This window comes from Eptatretus burgeri, chromosome 9 (assembly GCF_056783735.1).
Source record: "Eptatretus burgeri isolate ZD-2024b chromosome 9, Ebu_testis_v1, whole genome shotgun sequence".
Classification (NCBI taxonomy): domain Eukaryota; kingdom Metazoa; phylum Chordata; class Myxini; order Myxiniformes; family Myxinidae; genus Eptatretus; species Eptatretus burgeri.
The window spans coordinates 66,728,528-66,754,622 of record NC_140969.1 but is presented as its reverse complement, the minus strand read 5'-3'; the positions used below and the strand labels follow the sequence as shown (position 1 = coordinate 66,754,622).

Below are 26,095 nucleotides of genomic sequence, written 5' to 3'. Positions count from 1 at the left end.
CCACGAGGTGGGGGAAGCTATCTCGGTTCCCACCAGACTCCCCGGAATTGTAGGCTGTCGCACATGGATAATTCCGTGACGCGGCGGGTCGCTTAACCGACCATGGACGCCAATAACTCAACCACGTGACCTAGGGTCCTCCCATCTATGGGTTAATCGGGTTACCTAATTAATCACGTGATTTAATTACCGGGGAACACGCCCTCGGTACGCCTTGTCCGAACCGAATCGCTCTACCGAATCGGATCACTTTTCCGGATCGGATGCAGCCGAGCGACACTGCCAAGGAAGGACGTACCGGCGAAAAGGAATGGATCGTTAGGAATAAAGTCCCGGCTAAGCTAGGATTCGGACCATGCTGGATCAATGAAAGAAACCACAAAGACGAGCTGGGAACATTCCTAATAATTATTTATTTACAATGGGTGAGGAAAGGTATGTGGCACGATCAAGATTTATTGGGGTGTGTTGTGCAGAGATGGGGGAGAAAGGTGTGGTGCAGCAAATAAACAGGCAACTTAAAAAAGGGGACACAGAACAGACTTTACGTGAAATTAATAACAATAATAATGATAACGATCTTCTGCGGTCTTACTTAAGCAGACAGGTGTCAGCACACACACACACACACACACACACACACACACACACACACACACACACACACACACACACACACACACACACACACACACACACACACACACACACACACACACACACACAACCCAATGAAGAGGAAGTTTTGCAATAGGAAGGGAGGGGAGTTGAGGCTACGTTCTCTGTACCTTTGTGCTTGATAGCACGACGCGCCACCAATACGTTTCGGCGGGGGGGGGGGGGATGCTCTGTGGTGCGGTACCCGACTGTGGGCGCGTCGTCTCTGGCTTCAGCCGCGCGTGGAGTCCTTGTTCGTGGAGGAGGAGCTTGAGTCAAAAAGTGGCAGAGTCCAGAGTGCAAGGATGGAGTGGTAGGCGAGACCAGGTAGGCGGGTGGGGTCGACGTTGTGTGGGCGGAGATGGAGGCGGAGTCCGGGCAGCAGGAGGCGGGTTGTGGCGGTGTCGACGAGGCGAGAGCGGGAGAGAGGCGGAGAAAAAGCGGAGGCAAGAGAAAGAGGCGGAGGAACTGCTTCAGCCTTTATAGGACTCGCAGGGAGGGGGGAGGGGCCACCTAGAATCGAAACGTCATCACCTGAATCAGGCGCTCCGATTGGCCCCAACTCCTCATGTGGCCCGCTAACTTGGGCTGGAAACCGCCTCACTTCGTTTGCGACAAGGCCATCCCAGACAGCGAACATATTTCGCTCCGACCCCACGACATGACATGAATCGCCCATACCGAAATTGGCACGCGAATCGTCCTGCAAAAAACCCCTGGGCGACCGGTTGAGGGTCCTGCATGCCCACTCGGGCGTTCGACCAGCGTCGATCAACGCGCTCGCTCCGCGCACGCCAACGTGGCCCGCACTGTACATTCCCTGGCTCGATCGCAGCTTCACTGGCCGTAGAGACGAGAAGACGTTCACCATCCATGGAGAATCTGCTGCTGCCAGCGAGGACCAAAGGTACATCGCCATGGATAAATCCATGCACGTTTCACGAGCGGCATACGTGTCTGCTTTCGAGCACATTCCATGCAGTGCACGTGGTTCGGCCATTACGCAGGTGGCCAGCGCTCACATCCACACTACTCCGCTAGCGTGTGCGCGGGGCGAACACCAATATGTGTCGGATATTGAGGCTGAAAAGGAACAAGCCGCTTCTACTCCGCACACTCATATCCCGCCCAAAATGGCACGGAGTCATCTTTATCGGCCTCCGTACGCGTTTCGTGCAGCGTGGGTGTTGTGCTTGCTGTTTCCTGTGTTGTGAAAAACACCATTCGTGCAGCCTCTTAAGAGGTATTTATTTGCATGCCTTTTTAATGCAACCGGCAATCCTCCCCAGATCATCGGCAGCTCGGGTCGCCAACCCCGCACTGCCAAGCGCACATGACTCGCCGCACACGCCGGGTTTTGGGCTCGCCCGGGAACGAGGATCTTTGTGTAGCAGTTTCCTCACCGCGGCGCCGCACGCGCTGATTTACCTCAGGAATAATCAGACGAAAAGAAGAGTGGGGACAAAATTAAGAAGAAAATGATTTAAGCAACCCAAGCTATTAGATCATCGCAACGAACTCCCTTGTTGTCCCGCTAAACAAAAGGAAGGGGACTATCTACTCGTATAATAATGGAATAACTGTCTTGGGACACCTATCTGTTGTATGCATGCGGTTCTAAGACCCACAACAATATCGATAGCTGGCTCATGGACTAAAGTTTGTGCCTTGTCGATTCAATGTTGAAATTTGATGCCTCAATCTAACCTAATGTAAACTTATTGATATTTTTTTTTTCTTTGTTTCAAGCTACAGGCCAATAACTATCATGTAACTGTATAGGTAGAAATGCTGATATTACTGTACCCTTATTAATTAATCTTGTTAGTTGCCAAATTGGATGTTAGAGGGTGCGCTGAATCCTTTTGGCCTTACCTGCTGAACAAAGTCAGGGTACTGCCTCATGGTTTGCTGAAATCTTCAAATTTTCTGCCATGGTCGGGTGACCTTGTGTGTCATCCTGTTTGGCAAACATATTTTAAAATTACTACGATCCAGACTGTTTGCAGGCAGGTTTTGAGATTTGTGCATTGTACGTAGTTTAGTGCATTGGGTGCTGCCTGACAGATTGTTGGCAAGCAGACTTGCACGCCCGACCATCTTTTACAAGCGTGCTGCTGCAGCTAACTGAAATTGAAGGATCAGCGCTGGTTGAAATGCCTCCTGAGTCTTTTCACTCGATGCAAGATGATTGGAAGCTTGAGATCCAGCAGATGTTCGATGAGCTACGGACCAAGGAGAAGGTGCTGAATGGACTTGTGGTGGTTTTGAGAAGTGGTGCTTTTGCTTCCTTGAACTTATCTTTCATGGTTCAAAAGGTCCTGTCGCCCGATGTCCGTTCTGCCAAACGACCGTCTGAAAATAACCCTTACAAGGATATACAAGAAAACTTAGACACAGAAGGTCCACCATACCTGTGTATGGTGGACCTAAACCCCCTTAATCATATCTATCAATTTTTGTTATTTTCAATGACCTCAACCAATTCCTAACATCAACCCAGACTTGTCAAACCATTCACGCTTGGTGTGAAACTTGTCCATGTTTCCCATATGTCACGCTGTCACACAGCTCGTGATATATGTCACACTTTTAGATTTTTCGATATCTCACACAAAACAATTCCATAAGATATTAAACTATAGATGGCAGATCTACAGAGCTCATGTTGCTGTTGAATTCCCCCTTACGTGAACCCTATAAACGAGTTATATTTGTGTGGATCACTGATCATTCATGCACGGTAACACTAATCACTATTTGCTGGAGGAAAGGTTTGTACTTCTGTCCTGCTGTATTTATAAAAAGATTTTAATGAAGTCGTGGTACATGGAAGAGTGAGGTGCACAGAATGATTTTGAAATAGTTTGACCATAATTTGTAGATTTTTATGCAGAACAGGTAATCAAATTCCCTTTCGTATTGAGACCTCCAAAATGGTCAAATTACATCATTTGAAGTCTTCATTTCCTGAAAAAGTCTGCGGGTTGGGGAGGAAGACTTCTAAGACTCCCCTTATGAGGAGGCTGACTCGCTTGATTCGTCGAGCTACCACCTCAGTCTAACTCTGGAAAAACGAAAAGGTCTGTTAACCGACTAAGTTAATTTAACATCCACATCGTTTAACTATCTGCAGGCATGAAATTTGGCAAAGATACCTGTACATGATGGCCTACTCTTTTTCGAGAGATGCTGTGCGATTGGTACTCTCTACAGCGGGAATGCAGATGGAACAGCTGGCTTTTTGGCATGATCTGAATTATGACATGTTTATGGATGCAGTGCCCCCTACTGGCATGGAATGGATTGAGAACGACAGCTGTTAATGAAGCTTAAACCCATCGGAGATTTTTGTTTTTCCAGTCTAAGTATCGCTTCGGAATGTGGGACGGTGTACTGTTATTGTGCTTGCGCCCTCCCCAAACTCCCCCTGTCTGCCACCTTCATGTACCAAATTTTTTTTTTGCATAACAATGGATATTTTGCAAGTTTTTTTTTTTTTTCTCCACATACTGCAGTTTTTATTTTATTTTGGCTTTTCATTCAGAGTTTTAAATTTTACACAATGCATCATTGAATATCATCAGAAGTTTGTCTCCAGTTTGCAAGATTGCCTGTAATGCCAGTCCATAACCATTCTTTAATCACACGTATGTTTTTACATTCGAAGCAAGTTATGCAATCTTTAGTTTTTATTAATTCACCAACCTCCTCCCTTCCTATAAAGAACAAAAAAAAACGATTTTATGCGAGTCAGCAAATCCTGTTATTGCTGGTATCTGGCATGCTCTTTTCAAAAGAAACAGAAGAGTGCATAAGTGGAGAAAAGGGTGAGAAGCTGCTCGGCAGGGTAGGAAGTTAGTAACCGGGAATTTTTCTATGTTTGACTTCCGATATTTTGTTTGTAATGCAGAGATCTTGCAATTGGTATTAAAATTGTCCAGCTCATCAGTATTTGGTGATCAGCAATCTTGTTTTTTTTTAAATGCATCAGTTTCAGGAGGATTCAAGCCACAAAGGGCATGGCCAGAAGGCCAAGATCTTCTTGACCTGTTGCTATGCTTGATGTGTTTTTAATGCCTCCCGCATGCATTTTCCTCCTGTCAGGAGCTGCGTACTTGGGAAGAAGAATTGACTCGAGCCGCACTACAGCAGAAGACGCAGGAAGAGTGCCTACGACGACGAGAGCAGGAGTTGGCAGAACGCGAGATAGACGTGTTGGAGCGAGAACTAAACATCCTCATTCACCAGTTGAACCAGGACAAGCCACGTGTGAAGAAGCGCAAGGGGAAGTTTAAACGCAGCCGCTTGCGCTTAAAAGATTGTCACCGTATCAGCTTGCCTTCAGACTTCCAGCACAAGATCACAGTGCAAGCCTCACCCACCACCGAAAAACGGCGAAGCTTCATCTCGTGCACCACAACCAGTCCACCTGCCAGCCCCACGTTCAAGCCACGCTTACGTGCCATTCAGCGTGAGTTTTGTTCCAAGCTAAAGTCACAAAAATGACACCTTAAAACATCATGCCTTCCTCACTGTTTGCACTTCAGAGTTTGATCTTCATGCCTCGTTCTCTTTGTTATTTAGCTGTTGATCATGATCATAAACCATGCTCTATACCAGTGGTTCTCAAACTTTTTTTTGACTACCGTCCCCTTCTGCCCTCTTGGACCGGCCCAATGCCCCCTTGTCCTATCGTTCGTGGTCGGACACCCAGTGGGCAATAGGATAGTCCGAATTTATGTAGAAAGGAAGCAAAAATAACAGAAGCCAAATATTTTCTGAATAATATTTTACTTTATTTTACTTTACTTTTCCTTTACTTTTCTATTTTATTTTGCACTACCGACAATGTTTCAGCAGAACAGGTCCAGGTGAAGCAAACTGGGAATCTGTTATCACAGGCCCAAATGCCGTTAGTGTGAAGGGTGGGCCTGGTGACTCGCTGCGAGATTACGAACGTCTGGCTCCATCTCAGTGAGGTAGAGACGCAGATCGCCCCTCTTGGTAATGTCAAGGCGGTTTCGATACTTGGTGAGCAGCACCATCACTGCGTTGAACCCTCTTTCAACGAGATATGATGTGGGGAACGCCATCAGCAGCAGTTCTGCCTCTGTCCACATTGCGGGGTATTCGCCCTGCTCCAGAATCCAGAATTTGCCGTATTCATGCTGCGAGAATCTTGCCTTCGCCTCATCATCATTCCACAAGTTGATAATTTCGTCCTGCAATTCGCGCTTCACGTCTCGAATGTCACATTTGAATGGGTTGATCACCCATGCTGGCACCGACAGTTCTAGCATGTCTCTGAAACGCTGCTCCATATCTCCATGAATCGTCTCAAGGTGATTGCAATAAATGAGCAGCTCTTCATCAGAAACAGCAGTTTCCTTTGCCAACTGGGGAAAGTGGTACATATCTCTGCGGCCGAGGGTTTCCCTGTGCAGAATCGCCTTGGTTACGAACGCGCTGATCACTTTCTTTGCTTTAATCAGCGTCATATGGTCACCCTGGAGTTGTTTGTTGACATCATTCAGTATACTGAATATGTCCGCAAGGTAAGCCACATCATGCTCAATCACATTCACTTTCTCCGATAACTCTGTATCAATTTCCGACAGAAACTCGACCACTGTCGAGAAGAGGGCATGGAAACAGGTCAAATAAGTGCCTTTGGACAACCATCGAACTTCGGTATGCAACAAGAGCCTCTCGAATGGTTCATCATTCTCCTGGCAAAGCTGACGAAACAGCCGATCATGCAGAGACGACACCTTGATTTTATTCACTGCTTTGATTACTATTTGGAGTGATGTATGAAGTCTGGTGCTGAGAGCTTTTGCTACAAGATGCTGGCGGTGCACGACACAGTGAATGGCGAACACGGACGGTACCTGGTTCTTCAGAAGCGCAAAAAAACCACGCTGGCGGCCAACCATCGCTGGTGCCCTGTCCGTCGCGCAAGCGAGAATGTTCTCCATCGGTATGTTCTTATCAGTAAAGTACTTCTCCAACGTTTGGAAGATGGAAGAACCCTTCGTATCGGTCTGGAGAGAGCGGGCAAACAACAATTCTTCCACCATTTCCTGATCACGGATGAAGCGAACGTAGCAGAGTAACAGAGCTACACTGTCATGCAAAGTGGACTCATCCAGCTGGATGGCGAAGTGCATGCTTCTCAGCTCACAACACAGCTTATCTTCTACATCTGATGACATTTCATCAATCCGCCTGGCCACCGAATCCTGGCCACCTGGCCACCATAAAAGCCTTCAAAAATCTTCAACTCCGAAACGGCTAAACAGATCGAGGTGAAACTTTACAGGTAAGATCGACTATCTATGAGGAACAAAAAGTTCTCCGCCTCTGATGTCATAGATCACATGGTTTGGCAGCGATGTTTTTTTGAAGAATAAATCTTTTAAAATCCTCTTCTCCAGAACGGCTTGACAGATTGAGGGGAAACCTCACACATATGTTCCCCAAGCCTTGGGGATATCATAAGAAGTGATATAGTGTCTCCAAAAAACAAAACATCACCAGGGTGTTCATGAATAATTGATCGGCCACATGGTCTGGCAGCCATATTGGATTGAATGAAAATCTTTGAAAAATTATTTCTCTTGAACCGCTTCATTGATTGACGTGAAACTTCACAGTTATGATCCAGTGGTGATGTGGAAGATATGTTTTAAATTTCAACCTGATAGGATGCATGGTGTGGCAGCCAGAATTATTTAACTTTTGGAATCTGGGTTCAGGGATTTAAATGAAACTTTGTCCAAGTATGTATAATGATGGAATAATGTGGGCGGAGGCATATCTGTCAACGTCGTGACATTGAAGAGTGCCGTTCTAGTTTTGTATTCATTACCTGGACACCTGCATTAATTAAATCCAAAGCCCCAACATTTTCACACCAAATTTGTCTTCTTTTGGAAATTGTGGCTCCAGAGTGGGCACCCCAAGGCCAACAAAAATGCCTCTTTGGAAGCATTTTGCAACAGTTTTTGCTTCAAAACTATTTGAAATATCTTCATTAAAATTTCGTTACTGCTCCACAACTTTGTATAGATCACAGATATCAGGAGAAGAGATAAAGCAGGATTTTAATTTGTCAGCTCGGATATGAAAAGGTAATAGTGTTGCGAATCTGGAAGCCATGAGCACACAGCAGCCAAAGTCCTTATAGATCAGTTATATCAGTATGTGTTTCTAGTTAGGGTCCCGTCCCTAGTCTAATGGGAATTAAATGTTCGTGCGCTGCGGAGTTATTTTGATAGTCAGGGTTTTCTTTTACATTGTTACATCACTTACAACTACAACAACACCTTCGCTCCATCCTGACGACACTCTGCACAGAATTTTTCGCGTGCTCGCCAGCGAGCGTGGGCGGAGTTTAGCATGAGCATGGCGTCCCTCTTTGGCCAATCGGCAAGGAGCGGGCGTCTCACCCGCCCCATCTCCCACTCAGAACCATCGCCAGTACACACGTGGCCAGAGGTGAGGAGGTAGGCGGAGCTACAAACGCCTCCAATCGGGACTCCACCCAGAAGGGTGGGAGTTGCCCTGCCTACCGTGGGCCTGTCCAATGGGAGACGGCCAGGGAATCGCGCGATGGGTTTAACCAATCAGAAGGCGAGTGGCCAGGAGAAGAGGCCCCTCCCTCCTAAAGTAAAGTGAGTGGTTGTCGGGGCGAGCGGAGAGAGAATTTGCGCCCAGTCAGCTCGAGTTTGCATCCTGGGTGTCTCGAGGCACGTCTGCCTGGGTTTGCAGCGGACTGCATCCCGCACTTCGGAGGTGTCTCCTCTGGCGCACTACAGCGAGCGGTCGACTATTTCATCAAGGGAGATCACCTCCTCTCGCCTCCTCTGGGTTCGGCTGCCCTGGTCCGTCCTTTGGTGACCGGTGCTCCGGAAAGGGGTGGACGACCAGCTGCGTGCTCGCGGTCAGGTAGCCAGCCATCCTGACTCCCAGTCGAACTATCCTCCTCGGCTGGAAAACCGAATAAAGACCCAGCGGGTCCATTGTCTTTTTTGGGTGTGCGTGTCTGTGTGCGGGCCTGTCTTGTCCAAGTAGAACTGTTAAGTGTTTTTGTTGTGCATTATTGACATTGCTTATTCGTGATAACTCTGCTCTGTGTTCCCCTCCCGATTATTATTTATAAATAAACCCCCTTTTGTTAAATATTCCAGCTCGTTTCTGTGTTTCTTTCATTGGCTTGGCATGCTGTGTATTGAGAGATAGCGAGGGTAAATTGTTCATTTGGTCTGGCGTGGCTCTGGTAACTCCACTCTAACGCCGGATCCGAGTCGTTACCTGCGACTCGGATCTGACAGAGTCGGCCGAGGGTATGGTTCCCCGGTAGTTAGACTGCGTGGGTATTTAGGTATATTGAAATTAGGCAATTAACCCTATCCCACGTGGTCGACCTATTGGCGATCTTCGGTCCGATAAGGGACCTGGAGTTATCCGGGGTGATGACCTATAAATTCCGGGTGTTCGGTGGAGCCGACTCTACTGCTCCACCGAGCGGTTGTCCTCGCCACCGAGACCCGGCCCCACAACAATAGAACCTGGACCATCTTCCCAGCTGAGAAATTGACTTCTGCTAGTTACTCATTTTCAATCCCAATTGGAGTCATTATTGAGTCAGGAAAGGGTAAAAAGTTTTCTGGGGCGGGGATGAGGGGAGGGAACAAGTCAGCCGGTGGCCCCGTCAGTCTAAAGGCTGGGGAAGTTGCAGGAGGTTTGAAGTATAGGGGTCTCCCTCATCAGGCATTCTCTGATCCACCATGTCTCCTCTGCCAGGACCTCTCATTTCGAGTCGGCAGCTTGAATGGAAATGTTCCCAGATGACCAGATTAATCTATTTGTATTCATGTTCTATGATATTCTATTTCCCCTGCTCCCCGAATATGGCTTCATTTCATTAACCAAAAATTTGACACGGGACACCAGTTGCGCACTTCTCCTCTGGTTGTGTTATAAGAGCCTGCCTTGATCTATAGGTTTGGTGAATGTCATTTTTTTTGTTTGTTTTAAAACTAATGTGACAAACGCTATGTAGAATTAGCAAAATGGAGCATCTTGCTCTGCTTTTTCTTTTTCCGAATGACACTTCCCATTTTCTCTGAGACTACACTGGTAAATCAGCCAGGAAGGATATTTTGACAGAGGTGGGCTCAGCAGATATATTTTTGCATTGGTTATGGAGTGTCAGGAAGCCTAAGATACTTCAAAATTTATGAAAAGTTGTGATAATATAATGTTTTCATTTTGGCACTTTATCTTTCCTTAATTTTTTGCTGGTCTTTTACAGTGACTGGGGGAGATGGCCATACAGGCTTTCCAAGCCCACAAAGAAACAGCTATGTTTACCAGCAGGATGTTGACATAACCGGGGAGTACGGCTTGTTGGACGGTACCTCAAAAGGTTTGTTAAAGGATGACAAGTGTCATTTACTCTTTGATCTATTAGTTGGAACGTGTGCCAGCACATTTTGGGAATGTTCTGTTTTCATTAATTTATCGCTTTACTGGAAAGCCACCAGGCAATCAGAACGATTAAAATGGTCAAAGGAAACCATTTACAGGTCAGGTCAGTCTTTGTACTGCCACTGGTAACATGTAACTCAGTGTTACCTGCCGCATGCTCGAGTTGTCGGCGATTAAACCGACTCCCCTCACTGGCTTGCCAGTGGGGAGGGTGACTCTGACACCTTGCCAGGACTAAAAACAACACCTGACAAAGGGTGGATGAGCTCTTTTTGGGTGCCAACGGCCATTCAGTAAGGATATGGTGTCTCTGAAAAATAAAAAACACCCATCCTGTTGGACCAGTTCATGGCAAATTGCGCAGCCAACAGGGGTGGTGGAACCCTTGATGGAATAAATGCCATCAAAAGGCAGATGAGCTAGTATTAGCCAAAGTCAACCAGAAAACTACACCTGTGGGGAGGAGGGTGGGTATGCCATGTAGCTAAAATTGTGGCAGGCATGTTCCTCGTCCGGTGGATGACAGACATTGCAGTCTGATCATTTTCATGGTATATGCACCGATTTCTGTTTTTCAGTGCTTATTCGTGAAAAAAATAAAAATTGAAGGGTAACAAAGTTGTCAAAAGTCTAATATGCGTGACAAACTGGGTTATTCCATCCATCAATTGGGACCGTACTCTGTGCAGGGCATTGGTGCTGCCGAAGCAGTCTCCTGGGATATTGGCCACACAAGGTCACCACTCCGACGCATCAATCATCCCAGCAAGCTAGGACTCATTTTGCCAACCTCAGAAGGATTACAGGCTGTGTCAACCACACCGAGTATTAATTCAACAGCAAAGCAGGATTTTAACTCGCAACCCTTGGATCCCAAGCCCACCACCTTAACCATCAAGCCAACTTCAGGCATAAATTGACAAATTACTTCTCAAATATTGGTAACTGTTAAGTAACCGGAAAGTTGAACAAGCTTCAGAACGCATACCACAACCAGGTTAACTTCGGTAGTCCGAATAATTTACCTTGAGCTCAAAACACCAAACAAAGCCACAATCCATTGGGACCATACTCTGTGTAGAGTGTTGGTGCTGCCTAAGCAGTCTCCTTGGCTATTGGGCACAATCCTGGATGGGTCGCCACTCCGACACAGGATACCAGCAAGCTGGCACTCATTTTGCCAACCTCGGAAGGATGACAGGCAGAGTCAACCCCCTCCTTCTTCTTCTTCTTTCGGCTGCTCCCGTTAGGGGTCGCCACAGCAGATCATCCGTATGATCCGCATAGTGATTTGGCACATGTTTTACGCCGGATGCCCTTCCTGACGCAACCCTGGTCGCCTCTTACGACACAGGGATATGGTACACCTATTTTAACCGGGGTATACACTGGCCCAGTACACTGGTACTCATTTCGCCGACCTGGGAAGGATGACAGGCTGAGTCAACCCCCTGGTGTATTAATTCAGTGGGCCAACGGGGCTTGAACTCAGGACCTTTTGGATCCCAAGCCGCTGCCCTAACCACTGCGCCAACACCAGGCATCGGCAGTCAACCCCACCTGGTATTAATTCAACAGCCAGGTGGGATTTGAACTCAGGATCCTTGGATCCCAAGCCCACCACCCGAACCATTAAGTCAACACCAGGCATAGAAATTCACAATTTGACCACAAAAATTAGAATCCTCATCATTTTTATTGGTGCGGCACCCTTGGTGCAGAGGCATTATGTTTCTGGGTTGTCCGTCCGTTCGTCCGTCCAGATTTTCGTTTATCTTTTTACCAAGTTTGATGAAATTCTACAATTTGCTTCTTGAGTTATCACATAAAGTAAGACAGGGCAATTCAGTGATTAGATTTTGGGCCAGATATGATAAAGGTCAAGGGTCAATTATGTCAATACTCAAGTATTTGTGCAGGAGAGCGGTGGCAGACCCGTGGACTGCGCGCAGTCGAATTACTCTAGTTTATTTTGAGTTGTATTTTTTTCTGGAGTAAATGGAGATTTGGCACCAAAGCTTCAGAACATCTTTGTGCTTTCTTCTGTCCAAGTCGTAAAGCCTTTCTCTGTGACTTGTTTTTCTTCCAGTTACATTCATAAGGATATTGTGCTTCCATGATTTATTATACTTCATAAGATAAGGTCTTTTTAAAAAAATTCATCCTTTATAACTTCTTCATCATGGAAAATGGGATTGTTCAGAGGAAGTTTTGTATTTGACTCCCTCCTATTCCCCCACCCCACCACGACTCTTACTAATCTGTGGCGACATCAGCTGCCACCATTCCAGCTGAATTGGTTTCAGTCCTTCACAAAAGGCTTTGGCGATGTGCTATTTTAGCAATGGCTTTTTGTGACACCTCATTCATTACCTAATCTGTTTCATTCTGACCCGTATTTCCCCGAATGGGTCCCTCTGATTGCTAGATAAACTTCATAATGGACAATCCAACTTTTCTTGCTTTTTCTCATTTCCCCACGTTTCCTCTGATTGTCCTCGTGAAAGTGCCTCTGATGGTCTTCAGGGAACCAAGGTGCTGCTGTGTCTGGCATTTTAATCGGGAAGATTTGTCTGACCTACAGCCTGCCATCTCTCATTGATTGGTTTGCTCTCTTTTCATCTGGACCTCGACGCTGCCTCGGACATGCTACTCAACCATCTACTTTCTTTCCTTCATTAGTTCATACCGACATGCTTCCAGCTATCCTGTCCAAGATCTCATCCTTGGTACAGCGATTCATGAAGAGAGGCAATAGTGAGAAGGCAGAATGCCAAATCTACAGATGGGAACCGACTCCCTCTCCATAAAGCTCAAAAACATGATGTTTCTGTCTTCAAACAAGCCAGGGCTTGACATCAAACCTATTTGAGGTCTAAACTCAGATTTCTCACCATCCACAAAACATTGTTGCAATTGACCAGATTATGTTGGCCTGTTAGTGTTCCCATCTGAATCCCTGGCTTGTGATTCATGGAAGCCACGTTCAAATCCCATGCATGGTTGTGATTGTACATTTTCTTCTAATGTCCTTTTAATTCATGTAAAAGTACACTGGTGTCTGCTAATGTCTTTGTCCTGCATGTGATTTATGTAAATGCTCCTCATGAACATGGGCTAATGTTAAAAATAATAGCAAAGTGCCCGTCCTTTGATGGGAGTAAGAAGAATCAGGACGTGGAGTACATTTTTACTCTCGCGCCGCTGTAAAACACACAACCTAACCACGTGCCTAACCTAACATGCCTAAAACACACAACCTAACCACGGTCCACACTCCACAACCATCCACACTCCATCTCAAGGGTACCAACTTATTCTGAGATTCTCCACTTAGTCAGTGCCCTCAAGAGCACTGTTACCGTGGTGTACCACGAGGAGGTAGTCTGGAAGTCCCGGGAGGGGAGAGGCTCTGTACCGGAAGGAAGGACTTGCACACTCGGCCTTCTTTTCCCTCACAGAGCTATCCGGTGGCCGCAGCTAAAAAGCAAGGAATGCTAAACCACAGCTCACTTTACGACAGCACCAGACCTATCCACCTGCCCTGTGGGAAACCACCACACCACAATCCAGTGGAAATTAAACATGAGAATCTCAGTCACGAAGTACAATGAAATGAACCAGCCCTGGAAAAAGAAGGATCTTTTATAACATGTTGTTGTTTGTCGCCGTTGTTGTTTTTGCGCTCCTTCAATCTACTTTTATATATTTTTACATTTCTTCGTTTACCATTCTGTATGTAATTTGCAAAGTGTCTGTTTTTTTTGTGTGTTTGTTTGTGTGATTTATAGAAGGGCTCCAAGTCTTGCTTCCTCTTCCTCCCATCCGTAGGGACAAGCTCTTTATAATGATTAAAAAACGATGTCTATCACGTAAAAGTCGCCGTGGTCGAGAGTTAAAGTTGCTGACTCGTACGTTAGCAGATGCCTGTTCGATCCCAGACAGCGCCAAGTATGAAATCCTAGTAGTGTTACCCGCACCTTTTGTGGAAGGAATTTAGAGTGTAGAAAAAGAGAGCAGGCAAAACAGGCATTAAGATTACACAATATTAGCTACTGCAGTGCCTCTGGATTGACAACATTTTGAGTCTGGTTGTTGGGTGCCAGAACTGTGAACATGGTGATGGAGATAAGATGATTTGTGAAATTGTTACGAATCTGGCAGCCATTTGCACACAACAGCCAGAGTCCCCGCAGTTCAGTTATCTCGATAAGTACGTGTTTATAGTTAGGGTCCCGTCCCTATGTTTAATGGGTGATAAGTGTATGTGCGCTGGGAGTTATTTTTTAGATAGAATTAATATACAACAACATCCTCCTTCGCTCTTGCCACCATCGGCCTTCCTCACGCGCATGGGACGCCATTACGCACATGTTCTGGCTACAGACATAGGCGGAGCTTCCATCGCTCCAGATCGAGACCCCGCCCGGAAAGGCAAGCGCGTGTCCATTGCCCAATGAGGAATGAAATTACCTCAGACGGCGATTTCCCACGAACCCCGACCAATCCGGAGGCGAGTTACCTAAGAGCGGAGCCCTCGACCCGCCCTGGGAAGGGATAAGAAAGGTGGCGGGCTGTCGTCAACAGTCGTCGTCGTCTGCGCTCTTTGGGCTTTTTGCTTTTGGCTCCTTGGTCTGCGGTCTTTGTTGGGTTCCTCGGTGGCCGTGCTGGTGCTCGTGGTGGTGATGGTCGTGGCGGAGGTGTTCCGCGGCGCTCGTGCCGTCGACCGTCGTTCGTGGCAGCCAGGATCGTGGGCTCGGTGGATTCCGGGTTGTGGGTTCGAGTCTCACCATGGTGGGTTGGAGTCTGTGAAACCGCACGAGGCGGCCAGGTACCCGGCCAGACTCTGTCCCCCCAGCTGCACTATCCTCCTCGGCTGGAGGACCGAATGAAGACCCGGTGGTGTCCGTTTCTTTTGGATGTGTGTGACTGTGGCCAGTCTGTAAGTAGAACTGTTTAAGTGATTCCATTGTACATTTTCCTGCATATTCGTGATTAAGTCTGCTTTGTGTCTCCCTTCCCGATTATTGTAAATAAACCCCCTGTTAAATGTACCAGCTCGTTGCCTGTCATTTCTTTCATTGGCCTTGCATGGTTCGGGTTTGAGTTATAGTGAGACCGTTTGTGCCGTAAATTGTTCATTTGGTCTGGCAGGCTTTGGTAATCCCCGCTTGGTTACGCTGGATCCGAGTCGGAACAGCGACTCGGTTCGGACAAAGTCGGCTGAGGGTGTGGCTTCCCTGGTAGTTAGACGGCGTGGGTACTTAGGTAAATTGGAATTAGACAATTAACCCTACCCCACACCGTCAAAATATTGGCGTCCATGGTCCACTAAGGGACCCGTGACCTTCAGAGTTATCCGCAGGTTACAACCTTCAATTCCGGTGTTCGGTGGGAGACGGCCCAACTGCTCCATCTAGCGGTCGTCCTCGCCACCGAACCCGGCACCACAACAATATTGCCTGCCACCGAACCCGGCACCTCAACAATATTGCCGACCACCGGATGGAGCAACACGATACACATTTACATGAAGAGAATTGGGGTCTACCCCCCACCCTGTACGTTTGAAAATGTTTTCTTGCATCTCCATTTGCCAAGAGGACTCCAATGGTATGCAATGTGATGGGGTTACTACAGGTGGGGCCTATTCTATTGATAGATAGATACTGTGTGTGTGTGTGTGTGTGTGTGTGTGTGTGTGTGTGTGTGTGTGTGTGTGTGTGTGTGTGTGTGTGTGTGTGTGTGTGTGTGTGTGTGTGTGTGTGTGTGTGTGTGTGTGTGTGTGTGTGTGAGATATATATATATATATATATATATATATATATATATATATATATATATATATATTATGGAATATAGAATAGATATAGTAGTCTGAGACTCTTGGAGCTTCCAACATCAGATATGTACATTCACAAACTATGCCCACATGATATGTTCAACTGCTCTGTGTACTGCTTTCTCTGATCTTTTTCAGATCGTTCTCCTCAGAGCAACTGCCTGCATCTTGGAAAGTCGCTGATGTTAGCTCAGCTTTGGCATTCTAATGAACAGACCATCTCAACTTCAGATCGGTCAGCCTTCTCTCAATATACATAAAGCAATGGAATCGATCTTGAACTCGATACTCATTTCTTCTCTACATCTGATCTCTTATCATCAGTTTAGCTTTACCAGTTCATTCCACACTGGACACGCAACTTCATGGTTGGAAGCCTCGGTTCTCAAATAAGAGGTCAGGGCCTTTACATCTCATATTCATTTGATTAGTCTGGTACCAGATCGTGTTTTCCAAACAGCTAATCGTGTTTGGGGTTCCATTTATGAACGGCCTTTCAGTTTTTCCTGCACTCTTGCAAGCAGTGGGTTGCTTTCGATGTTACATTCTCTTCCATGTTATACTTCTAGAAGCCAGCATCCCTTGAGGTAACTTTCTGGGCTCTGTCCTGTTCTTGTTACAAGTCAAGCCAATAACCTATCTTAGTCACTGCAAAATCCATTGTGTGATTTAACAGATGACTCAAATCAGTGCCGGATAGTTACTCACCCCACAACTAGGTAGGCTGGGTCAACATCCCGTGACATCTTCGTCGATCTTGGAAAAAAAATACGTGACTGGTCATTTTCCTGAAATGTCTTTTCATTCAGGAAAGATGCAAACACTCACTTTGTCCCTCCATGAGGAACAGCTGTGATCAGTTTCTGAGAGAGGTATTTGGAGTTTGGGTTCCACCATCAGATATAACCTGTCTCGTCGGGCAGTTCATTTCTCCAAGCCTGCCATCACTGTAAAATTCTCCATCGGGCCTAATCTTTCCACTGCTATGTTCAGCTTATAAAAAGTGTATGAGGCCTTCATCTGGCATGCCCCCACCCCTCCTTGTGGACTGCTGCTGTTACCTTGCCCCCCTTGAGTTCATAGACTATCAGGCTGTCAGTATCATTGGCATCTTGTGACTGGAGGTTGACCTCGAGTATGCTTCTCCTCACCTCAGACAGGTTAGTAGCCCTGCAGCCTTTTACTGGTTCTTTTCCAGTCGTTTTCTCCTCCTGCCTTCACCTCTGACCAACTCCTTTCCCTTCAGATTGCATCCATTCTTCCACAAAGTGTTACCTTGTTACCCTCACCAAGTCTAAACTCAATCCTCCACTCCATCAGTCTTCCTTTTCTTTCTCTCTTGTATGTGGAACTATCGTCCTGAATCTGTTTTTTTTTGTGTGTGTTTGGTGTTTTTTTCCACTCTCCCCTCCAAGATGTAAACTGTGTACTATCCACCACTGCATCATGATATCTCCCATTTATATCTCTGTTATTTGCTCCACCTGATCATATCCTGTCACATCTCGTGCTGTAGTGCACCCATTAATTCTTGTCTTGTTCTTTTTCGTTGTTTTTTTTTCCTCTTCACCTCTGTCATTTTGTATATTTACCCGTTGTTCTCATTTTTGAAACTCTTACACGAGCCTCAATATTGTATAAAAAAAAATCAGAACCGTCATTTACAATGTTGCTTAAAAATTGTAATGGAAATTATTACGAACGTATTTATTATCTCCGCCATCGAAGGTGGACGGAGCTTGCGTTTCTGTCTGTCTGTTTGTGAGCAGGATATCTCAAAAGGTTGTCGATGGATTCGGGCAAAATTTGATGGGCAGGTTGAGTGTGTGACAAGAGTGAATTGATTCAATTTTGGTGAAAATCCGGATTCAGATATGGGAATTTTTCGAGTGATTCTTCACCATTGAGAGATGGGATTACAAATGATATATATATATATATATTGTTACGGCTGTTACGGCCGACCTGCGGCGAGGTACGGCCCCTCGGTAGGTTACCCGCGCAAGTACTTAGGTATTTCGATATTCGGCGAGTGACCCTATTTCGCGCGGGTAGAATGCGGACTGGGCTGTGGTGAGGTTAAACCCCCACCCGTGACTGGTTTCTGGCGATAGTTCCAGGAGGGTCACGACTGAATTGTCTGTCCGGTGGGCGACGCAGCTGCCATTCGAGGTACGCGGCCGCTCGCATGCTGGCGGGCGCGAATACGTAGCACTGGTGTCAGCGAGCGGGAAACAAACTCTCCCGTCTCCAAACTAAATTTGCGGGAATCGGCCCAGCGGTGCGCGAAGCGACCCCCCCCCCCCACGTTCCCATCAAAGTCGAGCGATTAAAAAAAATCCACAAAATAAGATGGCTTTTCAAGGCGAACGGGTGCTAGGGGTATTAGGAAGGGATTTAGAAATGGTAGAATCCATGTCCCAGGACGGAATCCCCGAGCAGGACATTTCCGTGCAGGAGCAATTCCCCCCCCCCCAACCGAACCCAGAACCCGAAATGGGCGCAGCGGCAGAGGCCGCGATGTATGACACCGCCCCCCCACTCCCCACCTCCGTCAAGTTCCCTCAGCGAAACCCCCAGCGAAACCACGACCGACCAAGGCGATTCGGCTTCGTCGGGGTTGGCTGAAATCAACAGGGGGGGGGGAAATGTTGATGCGGATGATGCAACAAATGGGAGACGAAATAAAAGGCATGAACGAAAAGATGGATGGAAACGCACTCAAAATGGATGGAAATACGCAACAAATGAGCGAAATAAAAACAAATGCATGCAGGATGAATAACAAAATGAATGCGTATATGCAACAGGTGAAAAACGGAATGAAGGAAGAAATGAAAAAAATGAGGGGTGAGATGTAGCAAATAGGCCGAGGCCTGCAGGCAGGCATAATGGCAATTGCGGGGAGCGAAACGCGGGCAGTGGAGCTCAAAATGGCGCCGCCACGTGCTGGAGCGAATGAGCTGGGGGGGGAGTGCAACGGCTGTCAGGCCCGCAATGGAGGCGGGTGAAGACAGATTAATTTGGGGGATGTGTTGGGCGAGGAGCGTAAAGGTGACGGAGAAAGTGACGGTGACACAGAGGGAAAAAGTAAAGGGGGTGACTGAGACGTGTACGGCAAGACACGTGGAGACGGCAGAAATAATAGTTGAGACAACGGAGGTAATGGGTGATAAGGTGACTGAGTTGGCAGAGACACGGGAGATGGAGGGTGAATTGGACGGGGGAGGACGAGCACACACACACGGGGGTAGTGGAGGATAATGGGGGCGAGCTCGCGGAATGTCTCGAGACCCGTTGCGAGCAGCTGGATGGCCTCCTCCTGGAACGACGGGAAGGAATATGCCCCCTTGAAGCGGTTCAGGACCAGGTGGGTCCGGTCGAGCTTCGCGGAGTTGAGGGGGCGAGTGCTGTTGACTGGTGTACGGATAGATTGGGGGGTATAGAGGCCCCGGAAACCCTTGGGGTGGCACGAATCCCCAGTGTGGTTACGAGTGTGGTCCCGATGTGTGTATACGAGCGTGGTGAAATACGTGCTGCAGCGCGCACATAGCGTGGGTGCAAGGGCGTGTGTGAGAGCGACCGCGTGTGTGACAGAGACCCCGTGTGTGGATGAGACCCCGAGTGGGAGTGAAACCCTCTGTGTGAGTGGAACCACGTATGCGAATGAAATGGTCCGCGTGTGTGAAGCACGGTGTGTGAGAGGGACAGCATGTGTGATGTCGCTGTATGAGAGGGAGATGACGGTAGGCATGCGGGAGAACGCAACCGCATGTCTGAGAGCCATGGAGTGGTGTGCGAGAGTCGTGACACGCAGGTGCGCGTGGGTTGAATGGAGACTGAGACGGTGACAGATAAGGGACAAAGGCCGAGCAGCGGCCGTAGCTATTTCAAGCACCGTGCCGGGTTTGCACGGCAGCGCGCACGGGGTCCGTGCTGTGCAATGCACGAGGCCGCCACGTGTGCGCCTGTGGGAGTGAAACCTGGTCCGGAAACGCCCTCGGTGGATGTTGCTGATCCCGCGACGGACAAAAGCTAGGCTGGGAAATGGATTCGGACCGGATGGGTTCTCCACGCGAGCGTATTTGTGAAGCTCCGACGAGCAGAGCACATGTGTTCGCGTGGGGAACCCCTCGAAACGCGAGGCTTGCTTTTGAATGCGTGGGGTGACGTCATGGCTGCACGTAGGGTGGGAATCCGGCAGGAGGGGTATCCCTGCTGGACGGTACCGTCCAAGGAGGGACGAGGTGCACGAACAGCTGCCGTGACTTCAGGCAGAGTAGAGCGCAGGTTGCGAGTTGCCGCGCTGGTGCTCGCATTAAAAAAAATAACAAGCAAGCCTCGCTTCGGGTGAACAGGATTCCCGGGCAAGGGGTGGGAGACCCCCCCGCCTGGGCACAGGATACAACTAGTTAGGGGGAAGGGTTAGTTTAGTTAGATCGGCTCCATGGGGCAGGGATGTCCTCATGGAGCCTGTGGAATGGATTAGTTTGAAGGATGTCGGTTTAGATTTAGGATGAGACATGGGGATGGGGAATAATATTTGGAGACAAGGACAGACTTTGGATGTGTAGAGGGGACGCAGCTTAGCTACGTAGTGTTAAAAGGAACGTGCTATAATTTAAGGGACAATGAGGGAGCACGAAGTAGTTAGGGGACTTAGTCAGAAGAATGGCAGTGATCCGCGATGTGAGAGTTGAAATAGAGTGAAGTGGAAATATGTTGAGTGAGTGAGGCCAGCGTGTCTGAGTGTATGGAGTGAATGTGGAATGCATATTGCAATGAGTGATGGGGCGGAGGAGTGATTCCCACCCAAGGGACCCCGGGGTCAGAGTAATGTGAGTTTGTGGGTTAGTTAAATTTACAAAATGGAGGTCGTTTTGTTGTTGGTGGGGAAGTAGGCTCGATACCCATTTGGAGGGGTGCAGGAGCCCTGTTGACGGGCTGGGAGTGTGGCTGCGAATGGTGAGTATCGCTGAGTGGGTACACCGAGCTAGTCGGCCGCAGTGGGCCAAGTGTCCGTGGGGGCTGGGATAGCGTAGTGGGCACTGGTGCGCCCGCATGATGCGGGGGCCCAGGGTGCCATTAGCCACGTGGGCAGTGTCGGCACGGGCACCCGGGGAAGGGGCCCAGGGCGCCAGCCTGCCACGTCAGCGTTGAGGGGGAGTCTCCAGAGAGGGCACTCCCCAGTTTTAGGGAGCTGGTAGGCTCGGAGGCAGTGTAGTGCCCGGGGGTGCCATTGTTGGAGAATCTGAGAGGGTAGTTCCTGCCAAGGGAGCCACGCGTCCCAGCCACGAAACCGTGCAAGGGCACGAGAGAAAATTGGAGGGCGAGGCCCGAAATTGTGAGGACACCAACACAGGCGATGGGAATATTGGTTTTAGAACCGATAGTTTAAGCGAGAGGCGCTTCTTGAAAGCCCTGGGGTAGTTTAAGGTTAATAATTGTTCGGGTAGATAGGAAGTGTACCCCTCCGCACCATCCATCCCTTCCCTCGTTGTGGGCCGCTGTACCCACTTTGGGTTAAAGATCGCTGAGATCTGAGGAGGCCATTGTGAGGCTTCATTGGGCCTCGACACAGGACGCTAGATCTCCCTTATTCCCCTCCAGGAAGGGAACGTTGGGGTTGGGAGTAGGCTCGGTGACGTGATAGGTTAGCCGGACAAAGACTGTAAAGGGGGTTAGGAGACGGAATTATAGAGGGAAGTAAAAATCAAACAAAAATAAGTTGGGGCTAAATTTGTTTTGTTTGCAAACTAAGGGAGTGGGTATGGACAGAGACAGGCCAAGGCGATAGGTTGGGAGGGAGACAGTAGGGTAGGTCCGAGCCCGCCTTCTGAGTGGCCAGCACCACCGCACTCCCTCGACGAACTTCCAGTACAAGGCAAGAGGCCGGCCAACTTCATCTGCCGGCTGTTTTGCTGCAAGGCCTGTGCCGGTCGGATCGTCTGCCGGCTGTTTGCTACAAGGCCTGTGCCGGTCAGCTTCACCAACGGCCTTCTTTTGCCATGCCATGCCATGCCTCGTCTGCCGTCTGCCTGCCGTTGCCATGACCCCATGCCTGCGGCCCTTGTTGTGCATTTGCCCCTGTCCATTACCATGTGCGCCAGGATCATCGCTCGTGCTGCAGGGACTGCCCTGTAGGCAGCCGCATCACGGGACCGCATTGGCGGCCCATGCAACGTTTTTTTTTGCTGCGTCAGATCGTCGCGCATACTGCAGGGACTGCCCTGTAGGCAGCCGCATACCTGTAGGCAGGACCGCATTGGCAGCCCGTGCAACGTTGTTTGCTGCGTCAGATCATCGCGCGTACTGCAGGGACTGCCTTGTAGGCAGCCGCATCACGAGACCGCATTGGCGGCCCGTGCACCGCTTGTGTTCACTGCGTTCACAGGGGAGGCCTAGGACTGCGTGTGAGCAGCCAGCCACTTTCTCTGCACTGCATTGTTCATGAGCCAGAGACTGCGCTTGAGCAGCCTGGCTCCCTGCTTGTGACTTTTGCTTCTTTTTCCGCAGAGTCCATAGATCCTGGGCCATGGTGTAGTGTACAATTATAAGGTTAAGGATGTAAATGTAAATGAGTTGCTTGCCCCCTGTATGTCTGTCTTAGCGCCGGCAATTTATTTAAGTCATCTGTATGAGTGGGTTTGTTTAGTTAGTTACTCAGCCCGTAGGTTATTTATTTTTCGGACATGAATACCCTGAATGTCGCACTCAGGGATCCGAAGGTAAATCGTACTCGGGGAGAACTTACACATGATGGTACACGAAAATTCGAGGACTCGGGACGAGTCTGTAAAAAGGGGAAGGGGTAGTGTTACGGCTGTGGAAATTCGCAGAATACCATAAAGGTTCCTTAGTTCAGTTAGATCGATAAGTCTGTGTTCAGTTAGATTTCCCCACCGTTGTTTAATGGGAATTATTCATGTCACAGGGCTGTGATCCTTTGAGATAGTGTTTTTCTTTCTCTATCGTTATTTTGAACCGACATATCTCGCCCACCATTACAACAAACCATGACGCCAACAACACAACCACCCCCAACTTTTCCACTACGCCAGCTTGCAAACGCCATCCTCCACAGACCACGCTACGACCCTTTCCGCGTTCAAAAGGGTCCTTGAACGCGGGCGTAAAGAAGGAGAAAAAGAAACCTCCAATGGTGAGTGTGGGTATTTTACCACCTTTTTTCTCCGAGGCTGGTGTGACGAGAAGGGCAAGGCGGCTCGCTCGCGATTGCTGGATATGAGGAGTGAGGCGGTCAGAGTTGAGAAACGCCCCTTTTCGAGAAGCTTCTCGAAGGGAGGCAGAGCCGAAGACGGGGAGGGGCGAAGGGCGGAGCCCCAGGCTATATAAGGCGGACAGCCGCGAGCCTTGCTCTCCTCTTCGTTGGCACTCTTCTCCTGGTCTGGTCTCCTCTCTTCGTTTTGCGCCCTTCTCTTGGTCTCGTCCTGTCTTGGTCTCTTGGTCTCTGGGTCTGTGGAGCGACCCGTACACCAGAGGAGTGGGTCGGTGGAGAGTCCGGGCAACGTACCGGAGACGCGGACGGGAGGCACAGCTCTGCCGGCTGTGGGGCACGAACCTGCGCATCCGTGGAGGAGAGTGCCAGAGAGAGCTCGCCGACTATCGAGGCACCTCGAGGGTGCAGGTAACATGCTACGGTCTTGCGGGACCCGTTCGGTCTCCCAGGCCCCGTGCCATTAAGACCCAAGTAGTCCAGCCTGACCCCCTTGTCTGTGAGAGGGGTCTTTTCTTGTGTTTCTTTTGGGGTTTTGAATGAATGTTGTCGTGGCGCCGTCTGTTAAGTAAAACCTGTGTAAGTGACTGTGCATGTACATTCTCATTGGAGTCGGTAACGCTTTCTATTTGTTGCTTGTACATACGTGCATGACTGCCTGCCTGTATACGTGCTTAGTTGCAACAAATGTCCTTGCTTGTGAAATGTATCCCGTTCGTTGCGTCCTCTATTCCCCATTCAAAATGCCATCTTGCATCGTGGAATAATTAGTTGGGTTTTAAACACCCAGTAAAGAGAATTGGATCCGTCGAGGTCGGCGATAATACCCGCTCGGTTATCACTGTAGAACGGAATGGACCGCTTAAGCGGTTCATGTCCCTAGCCGACCTGTGGCGAGGTACGGCCCCTCGGTAGGTTACCCGCGCTTGTACTTAGGTATTTCGATATTCGGCGAGTGACCCTATTTCGCGCGGGTAGAATGCGGACTGGTCTGTGGTGAGGTTAAACCCCCACCCATGACTGGTTTCTGGCGATAGTTCCAGGAGGGTCACAACTGAATTGTCTGTCCGGTGGGCGACGCGGCTGCCATTAGTGGTACGCGGCCGCTCGCACGCCGGCGGGCGCGAATTCCTTACAATATATATAACACGATATTTCAAAACGTTGTGGACAAGTTATGACAAAACTCGGTGGATGAGTTGGGTAAGTAACTCGAACAAGCCGATTACATTTTTGCTCAGGGTCGGGTCCACATCCGGATTTTGTGGGATACAAAATGTAAACTGTTCAGCCTGGTAGAGGTATGTGCTCTCCCGAGTGCCGTTCTCGTTTTGTTTGAACGTGCACACATGTAAGTAATTATTTTCCGCTTTTGAATTTTAATTTTTCTTCATTCTTAGCTTACACATCTGATTGTGTTACTTGTTTTTGAGAAAAGTGTAGGCGTTGTAAGCTTGACAAAATAATCTAAAGATGAATGTAATGACTGACTTTTTGGTCTTGGAGGGGTTGAAAGGTGCCTTTAATATATCATTGACCCACTCCTGCCCCCCCCCCACCACCAAATTCACCTTCAAACTCTATTTTTGTTTGCATGGAAACATCCCGCTGCAGTATTGGTCACGGACGTTTCAAAGGAGGGCACACGGACGTGGAGTCGTGGTGCACCACGCCCACACTCGCACCATGAGGATGAAGAAAGTGAGCACAAGGGGCAGCACAAGAAAGGTCGCACTTGGGGACCAAGCTGCACCCACCCCCGTGAACGTGCCACCTGCGACCAAGGGTAGGGGACCCACGCGTGGGCACAAACCTTTAATTTGCTTATTAGTCCCCAACCGTACGTCAGCCCATTTTGGGGCTTGTAGTTTGGGTGCTGTCAGTCCGTCTCTCCATCTGGAACCTCAACTAGAAAATGACAGGATGCATTTCTTTCATATTCAGCACATGCATGCAATAATATCTGGTCTTGAGGCACATGAAATTATTTTGGGATCAGTGCCAAATGTCATGGGACAGACTATTTTATTCCTAAAGTTGGCTATTTTTGGATAAATATGGTTTGAGAGAATAATTCTGGATTGTGTATACTTCAGGAAAACATTATTACCCCACGCATGCAAAATTTTAAAAAGGGTTTTGCAATTGGTTCACCTTGGTCTGTCTGTCTGTCTGTCTGTCTGTCTGTCTGTCTGTCTGTCTGTCTACAATTGTCAGTTTATGATTGAGGAAACACTTAATTTCAATTCAGTGTTATACTTTGAACATGAATCGGGAAAACAAACATGTAGTTTAACATTACTTTAGCTCTGAATTCTCTTGCAGTCAAGCAAAATTGAAGATCATTCCAAACAGGAAACTTGCTGTTTTTAATGATGTCATAAAGGACACAAACAACAGACACGAATAACTAATGTAACATGTTTGATAAGGTGGTGTAAAATACGATGCATCAATGGCGGTAAACCTCCGAGTTTTTTTCTTTGACCTTTAAAATCTCTATTTTATTTCAATTGAATTGTTTCCCTGAACAATGTAGAACACAAATCACCTTTTTGACAATTTCAAAACCCTTCAATGTAGCAGTATGTGGACAAAATATTACGGAATTATGTCATCACGACCAATCAAATTTGGCATTCGTACACCCCACCCACGTCCTTGGTCTCAAGACATCATGGGGTAAGGTGTTCTATGAACTTGGTAAAGATCCGGATCTGGATCCGTTTACAAGAAATTTTTATAGTGATTCTTCACCATTGAGAGATAGGCCAAAAACGATATATATCTCGATATCTCAAAAAGTTGCGGACGGATTCGGATGAAACTTGCTAGACACGTTGGGTGTGTGACAAGGAAGA

General features: G+C 48.1%; 2 protein-coding genes across 4 annotated transcripts in view; one reads left to right on the top strand and one right to left on the bottom strand.

Moving 5' to 3' along the window:
* The window catches only part of LOC147020263 (mitogen-activated protein kinase kinase kinase 9-like), a 118,779-nt gene that overhangs the window by 73,841 nt on the left and 18,843 nt on the right, over positions 1-26,095 (top strand). For 2 of the 3 annotated variants that reach the window (XM_085895507.1, XM_085895505.1), the window contains exons 7-10: positions 2,725-2,900; positions 4,765-5,131; positions 9,980-10,093; positions 24,849-25,020. In XM_085895507.1, the coding sequence (XP_085751633.1) occupies positions 2,725-2,900; positions 4,765-5,131; positions 9,980-10,093; positions 24,849-25,020 (829 nt within the window). The remainder of the gene's footprint in view (positions 1-2,724; positions 2,901-4,764; positions 5,132-9,979; positions 10,094-24,848; positions 25,021-26,095) is intronic. The other variant, XM_085895506.1, reaches the window with a different exon arrangement.
* On the bottom strand, positions 5,574-6,211 carry LOC147020264 (zinc finger BED domain-containing protein 5-like). The gene has a single exon (XM_085895508.1). The coding sequence runs from the start codon at positions 6,156-6,158 to the stop codon at positions 5,574-5,576; it is 585 nt and encodes a 194-aa protein (XP_085751634.1). The 5' UTR covers positions 6,159-6,211.